This window comes from Prionailurus bengalensis, chromosome C2 (genome assembly GCF_016509475.1).
Source record: "Prionailurus bengalensis isolate Pbe53 chromosome C2, Fcat_Pben_1.1_paternal_pri, whole genome shotgun sequence".
Lineage (NCBI taxonomy): Eukaryota > Metazoa > Chordata > Mammalia > Carnivora > Felidae > Prionailurus > Prionailurus bengalensis.
In genome coordinates this window covers 56,477,150-56,489,064 of record NC_057350.1, presented here as the reverse complement: position 1 = coordinate 56,489,064, position 11,915 = coordinate 56,477,150, and the positions used below count along the sequence as shown (strand labels likewise).

General features: G+C 40.3%; 1 protein-coding gene across 1 annotated transcript; it reads left to right on the top strand.

Annotated features, from left to right (window-relative positions):
* Positions 1–655: 655 nt before the first annotated feature.
* On the top strand, positions 656–11,173 carry DPPA2 (developmental pluripotency associated 2). Its single transcript, XM_043593283.1, has 7 exons — positions 656–688; positions 2,833–2,980; positions 5,113–5,276; positions 5,365–5,418; positions 6,350–6,611; positions 8,180–8,375; positions 11,044–11,173. Exons 1-7 carry the CDS (start codon positions 656–658, stop codon positions 11,150–11,152), a joined length of 966 nt encoding a protein of 321 aa, XP_043449218.1. The 3' UTR covers positions 11,153–11,173.
* The last annotated feature ends 742 nt before the right edge of the window (positions 11,174–11,915 follow it).

Here is an 11,915-nt window from a genome sequence, read left to right as displayed (position 1 = left end):
TTATCCACCCCCTACAATTCGAATCTAATCTCCCAGTGAACGACACACCCATGGGCATAAATCAGTTATAAAATACCTCTGATTCTATTTTTTTACTCCCTCCATAATAACATCATTCAATCCAACATCAATATTGTCCTAGAAATGTTTTAAAAATATATTTTTTGATTCAGTTGCAACTTGTTAGCAAGAATTTGTCACGTCTAGTTTCTCCCACATCTCACCTTAAAATAATAACAAAAATTTTATTCTATTTTTTTTTTTTTATTTTAAGTAAACTCTACGTCCAACATCTGGCTTGAACTCATGATCTCGAGATAAAGAGTCACAGGCTCTACCTATGGAGCCAAGCAGCTTCCCCTAAAAATCTTATTTGAAAAAAAAAAATCTTAGGAGTGATATTCATTACCCAACAGCTCAACTGTCACATAATGGACCAAAGGGAGTGCAAAACTGATGAAATTATTACACCGTCAGATAATGAGGGAGGGGAAGAAGAGGAGGAAGGAAAACCCCCCTCTTCTGGGAAACAGGAAGTAGACAGAGACATTTGCTTATAAAAGGAGAAATCAGGCTGGAAGCCCCCAGGTGAAAAGGAGTGAAGGGCCGGTGAACCAACTTTGCAGGCTTCACCTTCCCCTAAGTATTCCTGGAAATGGCGTACTCGAGTTATGAAAACAGCGCTCAGGTAGGTTTCGTTCCCATAGAATGGATTTTCCTACAGATTCATTTTTCAAAGTCTTTCTAGAGCTTGCTTATGTTTACTTTATGCCACGGTACTTCGTTTCTGAGGGTAAGAAATCTCCATCTTGGAGTCCCTCCTCTTTATAAGTGGATTATTACTTTTACCCACGATTGTGGCTCTGTGTCTATTTGGGTCAGAGTGAAAAACACAAAATAAAGATTTCCGTTCCCAGGCCGACGTAAGGGATGTATTCTGTAGAAAGACATGTTGCAGCTGGGCAAATGGAAAACCTAAAGAAACAATAAAAAGAATAAAAAGAAAGTGAGGGTATTGTGGATGGGGTCAGAAAGTGAAGTGACCAATTTGGTTTCTTCCCTTGGGGAGTTTCTCCTACTCCCAAATATTAAGTATATGGATGACCGGCAAGTCATATCGCTGCTTTGAGCCTCTCAGACTCCACTCTCTGGAGTGGAGTAATATTCCCCTAATAACTTTTTTTGAAGCTGACCAGTGAATGTGCATGGGAGTGCGTTGAAAAAGTGTTACACAGGGGTGTCTGTCTGGGTCAGCTGGTAGAGCAAGAGATCTTCGATCTTGGGGTTCTAAGTTTGAGCCCCACCTTAGGTGTAGATATTACTTAAAAATAAAATCTTGGGGAGCCACTGAGGTGGCTTAGTGGGTTAAGCATCTGACTCTGGCTCAGGTTATGATCTCGCGGTTCCTGGGCTCTGTGCTGACAGTCCAGAGTCTGGAGCCTGCTTTGGATTCTGTGTCTCCCTTTCTTTCTGCTCCTCCCCGGTGCGTGTGCTGTCTCTCTCAAAGATAAACAAACATTAAGACAAAAGCTTAACGGTGTTATACATATGCAGGATGAGAGTATGAGCAATGGGAAGCCTTTGAGTCGGACATAGGGGGAAGGGCATGGCCCCCTCAGATCTACTTGGCTGTTCTGAGAAGCAAGTATTGCAATGGGACTGGGATGGAGTTTATTCACCTTTGGATCTGAGAGGAAAAGCTCAGTTCAGAAACTTAAGCACATGTTACTCTGACATTGTTCATTTAATTTTTGAGACTCAGTTGCCTAATTTGTAAAGTGAGAATACTGATAAATTATTATACATGTGCTGTGAAGATTAAGTGAGAGAAATACAGAAAGCACGTAGTGCGGTGCACATGTACTGGACAAAACCGGTAAATGTCACTTCCTTCCTAACTGGGCGTTGGATGTGTTGCTGCGATTGCAGCAGAGAGTAAACTCTCTGGTCGGGTTGAAATAAGGCCAGTATGCCTGGAACTTAGAAAGCTCAGGGGTCTTGAGCTAGAGTGGCAGGCAGGGGTCAGACTACAGAAATTTGTAGGTCATGCGTGGCCGTTTTTGATAAGCCATTGAAGTGTTTGGCACTACTCTTGATTTCGGCTCAGGTCATCATCTCACAGTCTGTCCCCGCTTCTGGCTCCATGCTAAATAGATAACCCGCTTAAAAGTCTCTCTCTTCCTCTGCCCCTCCCCTGCTCTCTCTCTCTCTCTCTCTCTCTCTCTCTCTCTCTCCTAAAAAAAGAAAAAAGAAAAAAAAGGCAGGAGAGCAATCTGCAGAAAGAATGCAGCTTGGAGTAATAGGGAATTATTGCATCTATCAGTGAGAATTGATGATAGCTGGAATTGGGAGTCATCAGGAATCATGATAGAAGATGGGAAGGCAGGAACACATTCCATATAGTTTTAGCAGATAAAATAAAAGTGTTTTAGTGGAGGGAGAGGAAGGCCTTGAGGGAGATGGTTTCCCTAAGCTCAAGACATATCCTTTCATCTGCACCCATCTGTACATCTACTTTTGTCCATTTTCTCATTGTCTGGCATTTGTTTGTTTGTTTGTTTGTTTATTATTTTAAATAATCTCTACACCCCATGTAGGACTTGAACTCACAACTCCAAGATCAAGAGCCACATGGACTGAGCTAGCCAGGCACCCCTGTTTCTCTTATCTAATAAAGGGTCTGCTAATCAACATCAAATTCAGGGAATCACCATAAGTTTGCTCTCCAGCCACCTACTGGTTTCTGAGTTTCTTATTAATTGTGCTCTGAAAATAAGCAGTTTAGGTATATGGCCTCCAATGAGACTCTGTGATTGACCTTTCCCTTTCCAGAATGTCTCTGAGGAGGCATTAGAGGAAGAAACTGTGGTTCTCACATTGGTTCCAGTTAATGAAGAAACTAATGAAGAACATCAGGTAGAACCAAGTGTTTCCTCAACTTCAGAAGTTGGCCTGGAGATGCCTGGGACAAACGATAAAGGTATGAGGACAGTGATTGCTCAGTTTGCTGCTCCCCCAGCTCTGGGAAGCCCAGGGAAAAGATTTCTCCTTTTTTTCCTTAAATCTCACCTTGAGTATCTGTGGTAAGAGAGCTCTCAAACTCCTAGACTTCATTTATTAGGCACCATGACTTGCTCTTAAGACACAAAAATGGGTGTGTGAAGTGCCTTGGACAGAGCATGGTCTTCTAGTCAGCAGACTATGAATTCAAATTCCCAACCTATAGAGCTCAATCATCTGTCATTTTGGTTAATGCATACTTTACATACCTCTCGTAAACACTAAATTATTTTTTTCCAGTGTCGAGATATAATCAACATCTAACCGTGTATAATCTTAAGGTGTACAATGTGGTGATTGATACACATTTATATTGCAAAATGATTACCAAAATAAGGTTAATGAGCACATCTATCACCTCACACAGTTACCTCCCCACCCCCACCTTATGGTGAAAACATTTAAAGATACTCTCAGCAATTTTATTTAATTTAATTTAAGTTTTATCTTGAGAGGGAGAGAGAGAATCCCAAGCAGGCTCCGTGCTGTCAGTTTTGGGCTCTATCTCATGAACCATGAGATGACCCGCGCCAAAACGAAGGTTAGGCGCTGAACTGACCGTGTCACCCAGGCACCTCTACTCTCAGCAACTTTAAAATATACAGCGTATGGGACAGTTGGGTGGCTCAGGTCATGATCTCAAGGTTCGTGGGTCGAGCCCTGCATTGGGCTCTGTGCTGACAGCTCAGAGCCTGGAGCCTGCTTCAGATTCTTTGTCTCCCTCGCTCTCTGCCCCTCCCCTGCTCAGACTCTGTCTCTCTCTCAAAAATAAATATTAAAAACATTTTTTTAAAACATACAGAATAATATTGTTAACAATAGTCACTATGCTGGGCCCCTGGGTGGCTCAGTTGGTTGAGGACCTGACTCTTGATTTTTGTCTCAGGTCATAATCCCAGGGTTGTGGGATTGAGCCCCATGTAGGACTGTGCACTGAGGGTGGAGCCTGCTGGAGAGTCTCTCTTTTTCTGTTTGTCTCTCTCCCCCTTGCCTCCTCCCCTTCTTGGGCTCTCTCTCTAAAAACAAAATAAATCTTAAAAAAAAAAAAAATTAAAAAAACAATAGTCACTATGCTGTACATCAGGTCCCCAGAACTTCTGAACATCTTATAACTGAACATTTGTATCCTTTGGTCAACATTTCCTCCAATTATTAGTATTTTGCTTGATAAGTACTTAGTGACCAAATACCTAGCAGCTCTTAACGTCATGACCCTTTAAATCTGTTCTTAGTGTTTCACGTAAAAGCATCAAATAAGTATTTTCAGAATGATTTTATTTTCTGTACCAACAATAAGGACTTCAATGCAAAGTAAACAGTGACAGGTTACACCTAAGCAGAGTGAGGTGAGATGGGATGCTGACCAGGAAAATGAGGTGGGCAGACAGAATGCAGGACCTTTGTTGGTTGGGTGATTTCTTTGATTTCTCTCGGGACAACTGGTATTTTTGTTCAAAATCTAGACATTTTGGCGTAGCAATCCAATAAAATCTTCTGTCCTGGTGTTTGTTGATGGTAGTAAAAAGTTGTTGTATGTAGGGGCGCCTGGGTGGCGCAGTCGGTTAAGCGTCCGACTTCAGCCAGGTCACGATCTCGCGGTCCGTGAGTTCGAGCCCCGCGTCGGGCTCTGGGCTGATGGCTCAGAGCCTGGAGCCTGTTTCCGATTCTGTGTCTCCCTCTCTCTCTGCCCCTCCCCCGTTCATGCTCTGTCTCTCTCTGTCCCAAAAATAAATAAACGTTGAAAAAAAAAAATTAAAAAAAAAAAAAGTTGTTGTATGTAATGTAAAAAAACCTAGGATTTGGAATTTCAAAATGTAGGTTTGAGTTCCAGGTCTGCCATTTAATGGAGATGTGGCCTTGGGTAAGTCCTTTAATTACAGAATCTATTACTCTACTTGTAATAGAGGGAAAAAAATATATATATATATAGATATATATATATATATGTATATATATATGTAAATTGGGTTATGAGAAATTAGCAACAATTTTGTTAAATTATAATCTTAGAAATATTAAATTGTTACTGCTTTCATTTCCTTCTTTTTTTAGTTTGTCATCTTCAAATGAATGAACAATTCAAGTCTTGTCCAAAACATAGTTGTTGTAATACACCGATCCTTCCCTTGCCAACCAGTTTGCCTCCAGTTAATAAAGTACGTTGGGACACTTTGCGAAACTGGTGCCAACAATTTAATTTGAGTACCGATGGCCGGGTGAGTACACTGTTGGGAGACTCTGCTGCACAAAGTGTGGAAAGCTTTATCAATTTATAATTTTTATTTCCCCTCTTAATTTCCTTAGAAAATAGATGTTTATTTGAGGCTCCAGAAACATGCTTACTCTGAAATAAATGAGGTGAGTAAGAGGTGTGGTGACAATGTTAAGGTGAGTTCTGACTGTGAATTGTATCTACTCTCCCACCGTCTCTATATGTTATATCTAATGCAAGATTTCTCAGCCAGGGTTATTGACATTTTGGATAAAGGAAATGTTATATATATGATACAAAGGAATATTATTCAGCCATAAAAAGAGTGAAATCTTGCCATTTGCGATAATATGGTAGACCTAGAGGGTATTGAGTGAAATAAGTTAGACAGAAAGACAAAGGCCATATGATTTCACTTATATGTGGAATCTTAAAAAACAACCAATCAAAACAAAACAGAAACAGACTCATAGATACAGGGAACGATCTGGAGGTTGCCTGTAGGGAGGGGTGGGGGGATGGGCAAAATAAGGGATAGGAATTGATAGGTAGTAACTTCCAGTTATAAAGTAAATAAGACATGGGGATGCAACATACAGCATAAGGAATATAGTCAGTAATGGAGCAACTTTGTAATGTGACAAATGGTACCTAGACTTAATGGTGATTGCTTGGTAATGTATGTAAATGTTGAATCACTGTGTTGTACACCTGAAACTAATATATTATTGTATGTCAACTCTACTTCAATAATAAAAAAAGAAAAAAAGACTTGACATTTGGGGCCAAATAATTTATTTGGTGGGGGGGCTGTCTGCTGCATTTTAGGCCTAAACATCCCTGACCTCTACCCCCTAAATGTCAGTGGCAAGCCCCTCTGCTTCCCCAACCCCTAGTTTTAACAGTCAAAAATTTCTCCTAGAAAACTGCTGCTCTAAGGGAACTAACAATCCTAAATCTTTCCCACACTTATATACATGGGCCAATGTATAAAGAATGATAAAATTAACACAAAACACAAAAGTCTTTAGGGCAGTAGCACTTCACTGAATACTCACCATGAATCACCATTTGCAGAATATTCCTAAAATATCACCAGAGGACCAATTGCAGTCATGTTCGACAAAATGCAAGATGGCAACCAAGAGAGCAAGGATTCGGAAACGTTGTAAGAAGAGTGAAAGAGAGGAAGGGATTAATATAGTTGAAGTGATAACTTCAGCACAAGAAGGCATGTTGGCAGCGTGGTCAAGAATTGCTGCAAGAGGCAGTCAATCCAAGTCTGTGAATTCACGTCCCATTCCTGTTTCCGTTGAGACTTTTCTGCTGCAAGCCTCTGGTAAGATCAACCTGAAAAAAGGGAGCACTGGAGCCCCCAGCTGGCTTAGTTAGTAGAGGATGCAACTCTTTGATCTCATGGTCATGAGTTCAAGCTCCATGTTGGGCATGGAGCCTACTTTAAAAAGAAAAAGAAAAAAAAAAAAAAAGTGAGTACTATTCCCTAGAAAGAAGGTTAAATTTTAGGGGTGCCTGGGTGGCTCAGTCTGAGCCTGACTTTGGCTCAGGCCATAATCTCACTGTTCATGAGTTCGAGCCCCACATTGGGCTCTGTGCTGACAGCTTGGAGCCTGGAACCTGCTTTGGATTCTGTGTCTCCCTCTCTCTCTCTCCCACTTGCTCTCTCTCTCTCTCTCTCTCTCTCTCTCAAAAATAAAAGAAAAAAAATTTTTAAGTTAAATTTAAAACTTTATTAGTCTCATACTGAAAGGTAGTAAAAAGGAAAGAGTTAAAATAATGTAGATTGATATTAGACTTATATATGGATTGTCTTTTGGTTGCTAGGTAGCCAAGTTTTACCTGGACCAGTGTCTGAGCTAGGTGATTGAGTGCTTACTTTTTTTATCATAAACCAAAGTCTGAGGTGGGAAGAAAGCATAATCTGATAATGTGGTCAGCCACAATCTGAGCCTTCCCCTGTCTTTCCCTACCTCAAGGCCTTTTTTTTTTCTTAAAATTTTTTCCAATATTTGTTTTCTTTTTGAGAGAGAGAGAGAGTGCGAGCAGAAGGGGCAGAGAGAGAGGGCGACACAGAATCCGAAGCAGGCTCAAGGCTCTGAGCTGTCAGCACAGAGCCTGACCTGGGGCTCGAACCCACAGACCTCGAGATGATGACCTGAGCCGAAGTCAGATGCTCAGCTAACTGATCTACCCAGGTGGCCCTGTTCCTTGGACTTTTAAACAAAGATCTTTTTGCCTGTTTTGTGTTGTTGAGGCAGTACAGTATAATAGTTGGGAAAATGGGCTTTGAATCAGAATATCTAGATCCATGTCATGGTTCTGGGAAAATTGTAATATTTAACACGATAAGCTTCAGTTACCTCACCTGTAAATAAAAGTAAATAGAAGGTCAATATTAATAATCTTCTTAAGAATAGATGTATTCGTACATGTAAACCACTTAGCAAAATCTTAGACACAAAGCAACCATTCGAAAATATTAATTGTCATCCAGGTGTGCCTGGGTGGCCTAGTTGGTTAAGCATCCAACTTTGGCTCAGGTCATGATCTTGCAGTTCATGAGTTGGGCTCTTGGCTGACAGCTTGTAGTCTGGAGCCTGCTTCAGATTCTGTGTCTCCCTCTCTCTCCCTCTCTCTGCCCCTCTCCCACTCACACTCAGTCTCTCTCTTTCTCTCAAAAATAAAATAAAACATTAATTTTTTTTTTTAAAGTAAATTGTCATCCCTTGTGCTACGTAATTTGTGAAGTTAGATTATGGTGTCTTTGGTGGACATTTTTTCATGCTTTTCATTCAGTTGAGTCATCAACAGAATATAAGAGCAAAACCAAGAGTGATGTTCTGAGACCTTAGATTAGCTGTTTATATTTGCTTCTCTTTCCCTCCTCAGGTGTCAGGTGGTGTGTGGTCCATGGCAGACCTCTCTTGGCAGACACAAAAGGTTGGGTTCGCCTGCAGTTTCATGCAGGTCAGGCCTGGGTGCCGGACACCCCCAAGAGGATGATTTCTCTCTTCCTGTTGCCCGCCTGTACTTTCCCATCCCCGGGCCTTGAAGATAATATGTTATGCCCTGAATGTGCTAAGAGGTAACCCTTAAGTATTTTTCTAAGTCTGACACACAGAAAAGGAGATGTCTAGATGGGTTTCTGAATAATTTAGTAGGAGAAGGTGGAGGGCCAATATATTCTTTTCTTCATTTGCTATATAGATTAGGCAAAAATAGGAAGCAAAAAACAGAGTAATGGATTAGAACTCAGATAAATATGGCTTCTTAGAAATCTTAACAAAGTATCCAAGTTGGGACCTTAACTGCCTCCATTTTAGAGATGTATTTTAAGGAAAAAAAAAAAAGACGTTAGAGTTCACCACATGTCAGATACCTCACTTGTGTATACACAAATATGTAAGACAAAATCCATGTAGCACGCTTGAATGAAAAAGAGTAAGGGAAACTGAAAATGTATGGGTAGTTATCAGGGAAATGCAAGTCAAAACTACAATGAGATATCACCTCACGCTGGTCAGAGTGGCTAAAATGAACAAATCAGGACACTATAGATGCTGGAGAGGATGTGGAGAAACGGGAACCCTCTTGCACTGTTGGTGGGAATGCAAACCGGTGCAGCCGCTCTGGAAAACTGGAGGTTCCTCAAAAAATTAAAAATAGAACTACCCTATGACCCAGCAATAGCACTGCTAGGAACCTACCCAAAGGATACAGGAGTGCTGGTGCAGAGGGGCACATGTACCCCAATGTTTATAGCAGCACTTTCAACAATAGCCAAATTATGGAAAGAGCCTAAATGTCCATCAACTGACGAATGGATAAAGAAGATGTGGCTTATATATACAATAGAATACTACTTGGCAATGAGAAAGAATGAAATCTGGCCATTTGCAGCAACATGGATGGAACTGGAGGGTGTTATGCTAAGTGAAATAAGCCATACAGAGAAAGACAGATACCATATGTTTTTACTCATATGTGTATCTTGAGAAACTTAGCAGAAGACCATGGGGGAGGGGGAGGGGGGGAAAAAGAGTTATAGAGAGGGAGGGAGGCAAACCATAAGAGACTCTTAAGGACTGAGAACAAACTAAGGGTAGATGGGGGGAGGGGGGAGGGGAAAGTGGGTGATGGGCAGGGAGGAAGGCACTTGTTGGAATGAGCACTGGGTGTTGTATTGAAACCAATTTGACAATAAATTATATTTAAAAAAAAGAAAAAGAAAATGTATGGGCAGTACCTACATTGGAGTAGCTTAGGGAAACTTCCCAAGGGATTACATGTACTGAGGAAGAGTTTACCAGTTGGAAAGTAATAATTAGGGCAAACCGCTCATCCAAATACATAGAACTGAAAGAATATGACATACTGAGAAATGGCAAATAGGTCAATATGATTGAAGCTTATATTGACAAAAAAGTCTGGGAAGGGGAGGAGCAGATCATTGTAACTTTTATATCTATATATAAGGTTTCATGTTATCCCGTGGGTTGTAATTTCTTAGTCACTTCTATGACATAGACTCCTTTGGGAATATAACTACCTACTCACCACCCAGGGAAATATATATTGGGCATACACATAAGCTCTGCTTTAGATTTTATATAGACTGTAGAACTCCTAATGTTGATCTAGGAGTAAAAAATTCAGCTTTTGACAATGGAGTTGGATGCAGGTGATATGAGAAAAGAAAACTAAGGGTTTTTTTTAGGAAGTGAATTGAAATCTTGCAACAGAAACTAAATTTGGAGGTAAGAGATTAGTATAATAATTCTGGAAAGATAGAATTTATGAGCCTGGCAAAGAATTTAAAGTGTAATAAAACAAATATAAGAAATGTAGGAGTAGAGGGAACAGTTGTTGTCTTACTAGATGGAAAGATAGAAAAGTCCAGTTCAGTGGCAAAGGATGGGATACATGGGTCATGCTGGCCATGGGTCTAGAGTTCTGGGAGACATGTAGGCTAGAAAGAAACACATTTGGGAGTCTTTAGCATATAAATTGTGCATGGGAGTAGGTAGTGAAAAGAACCCAAAAGAGAATCAGCATCTCAATGGCAGGTGAGCAATGGAGACTAAAGTACAGGTAGAGGCTGAAAGGTAAGTTAAAAGAAAGCAATGGGCAAAGAGTTTCAGAAGGAAATGGCCGGCAGTGAGATGGCCATTGTAAGACTATGGTTAATGCAGTGCTGTTGGGAATGTCAATTTAGGATACCATTGGTGGCCTTTTTGAGAGTATGTTGAGAGAGTCAGTAGAAACAGAATAGGGTAGTTACAAATTGGAGTAGAACATGTGAAGAACATAGGAACAGGACATATTAATAATCTGTTCTACCTGAGCTGAGAATGAGATAGTAGTTGAGGCAGCAATATCAAGGGAGCTCGTTTGCTTCCTTTCTTCTTCTTTCCTTCTTTCTTCCTTCCTCTCTTTTGCTTCTTTATTTATAAATGGGAAAACCATGTGATCAAGTGTGAAGAGAAAAGGGGATGTGGGAAGAAGGTACAAGAAAAAAAGGGAACGTGTAAATGTAAAGAAGTGGAACGTGGAACATGGAACCGATTGTAGTGTATAGAATATGTGCCCTGATGTTAAGTGAACAATCCTTCCTTTCTTTACCACATAAAATCTTAGGTGGTAGGGCAAACTACTAAGAAATGCCAGAAGTGGATTCCTGCTTTATTGTGGTTGGTATAGAATGGTCTATCTTATTGTAACAAATTTTCAAAATTCTTTTTCTAACTTTATAGGAATAAGAAGATAATGAAAAGATTAATTGCAATGGGGAAGGAGAGGCGACGTGGCTTGAATACATCAACATCTTTCCCTTTGAGTGGGCCATATCTTAATAAAGAATAAATGGTGGAGATCCTGTGGCTACTATTGATTTTCATCCCAGTGACTGTCGTGCTCTGTCCTGACCATCCTCAGTGTTGCCTGAGGCTTTGGGCACAGGTGTGAGTGTCTAGATTCTGTGCTTGAGGTTTGCGAAGAAGTGACTGCTACTGCTACTTCAAGTATTTAGTTGTATAGAATATAACTTAGTTCTGTTTTCATTCATAGGTTTTTAAAGTAGTTTTAGGCTTTCAGAAAAAATTGTGCAGAAAGTAGAGTGAAATACTGCCTCAACTCCTTCCCCTGCTACCAAAATCCTTCACCAGAGTGATGCAGGTGTTGAACCTACATTGACTTATTATCATGCAAAGCCCATGGCTTACAAGAGGATTCACTTTTTGTGTTGTACAGCCTATGGGTTTTGACAAGTGTATAATGACCACCTACATCCACCATTATGGTGTCATCAAAATAGTTTCGCTACTCTAAAACTTTCATGTTCTATCTACTCAGCACTCTATTACCATCATCCCCTGACCACTGATCTTTTTACTGTCTCCATGGCTTTGCCTTTTCTAGAATGTTATGTATTTGGAATCATAAGAAGCCTTTTCAAATTAACTTCTTTCACAGCAATGTGCATTTAAGTTTCTTCCTTTTCATGACTTGATAGCCTACTTCTTTTTGGTGCAGAATATTCCATTGCCTGCATGTACCTTAGTTTGGTTATTCATTCACACATTAAAAGTCATCTTGGCTGCTTCCAACTTTTGGAAATTATGAATAA

Coding starts and splice junctions, on each gene's coding strand:
- DPPA2 (XM_043593283.1), top strand. CDS start 656: ATGGCGTACTCGAGTTATGAAAACAGCGCTCAG. Junction 5,277..5,364: donor ATTTGAGTACCGATGGCCGG/GTGAGTACACTG, acceptor TAATTTCCTTAG/AAAATAGATGTTTATTTGAG. Junction 6,612..8,179: donor TTTTCTGCTGCAAGCCTCTG/GTAAGATCAACC, acceptor TTCCCTCCTCAG/GTGTCAGGTGGTGTGTGGTC.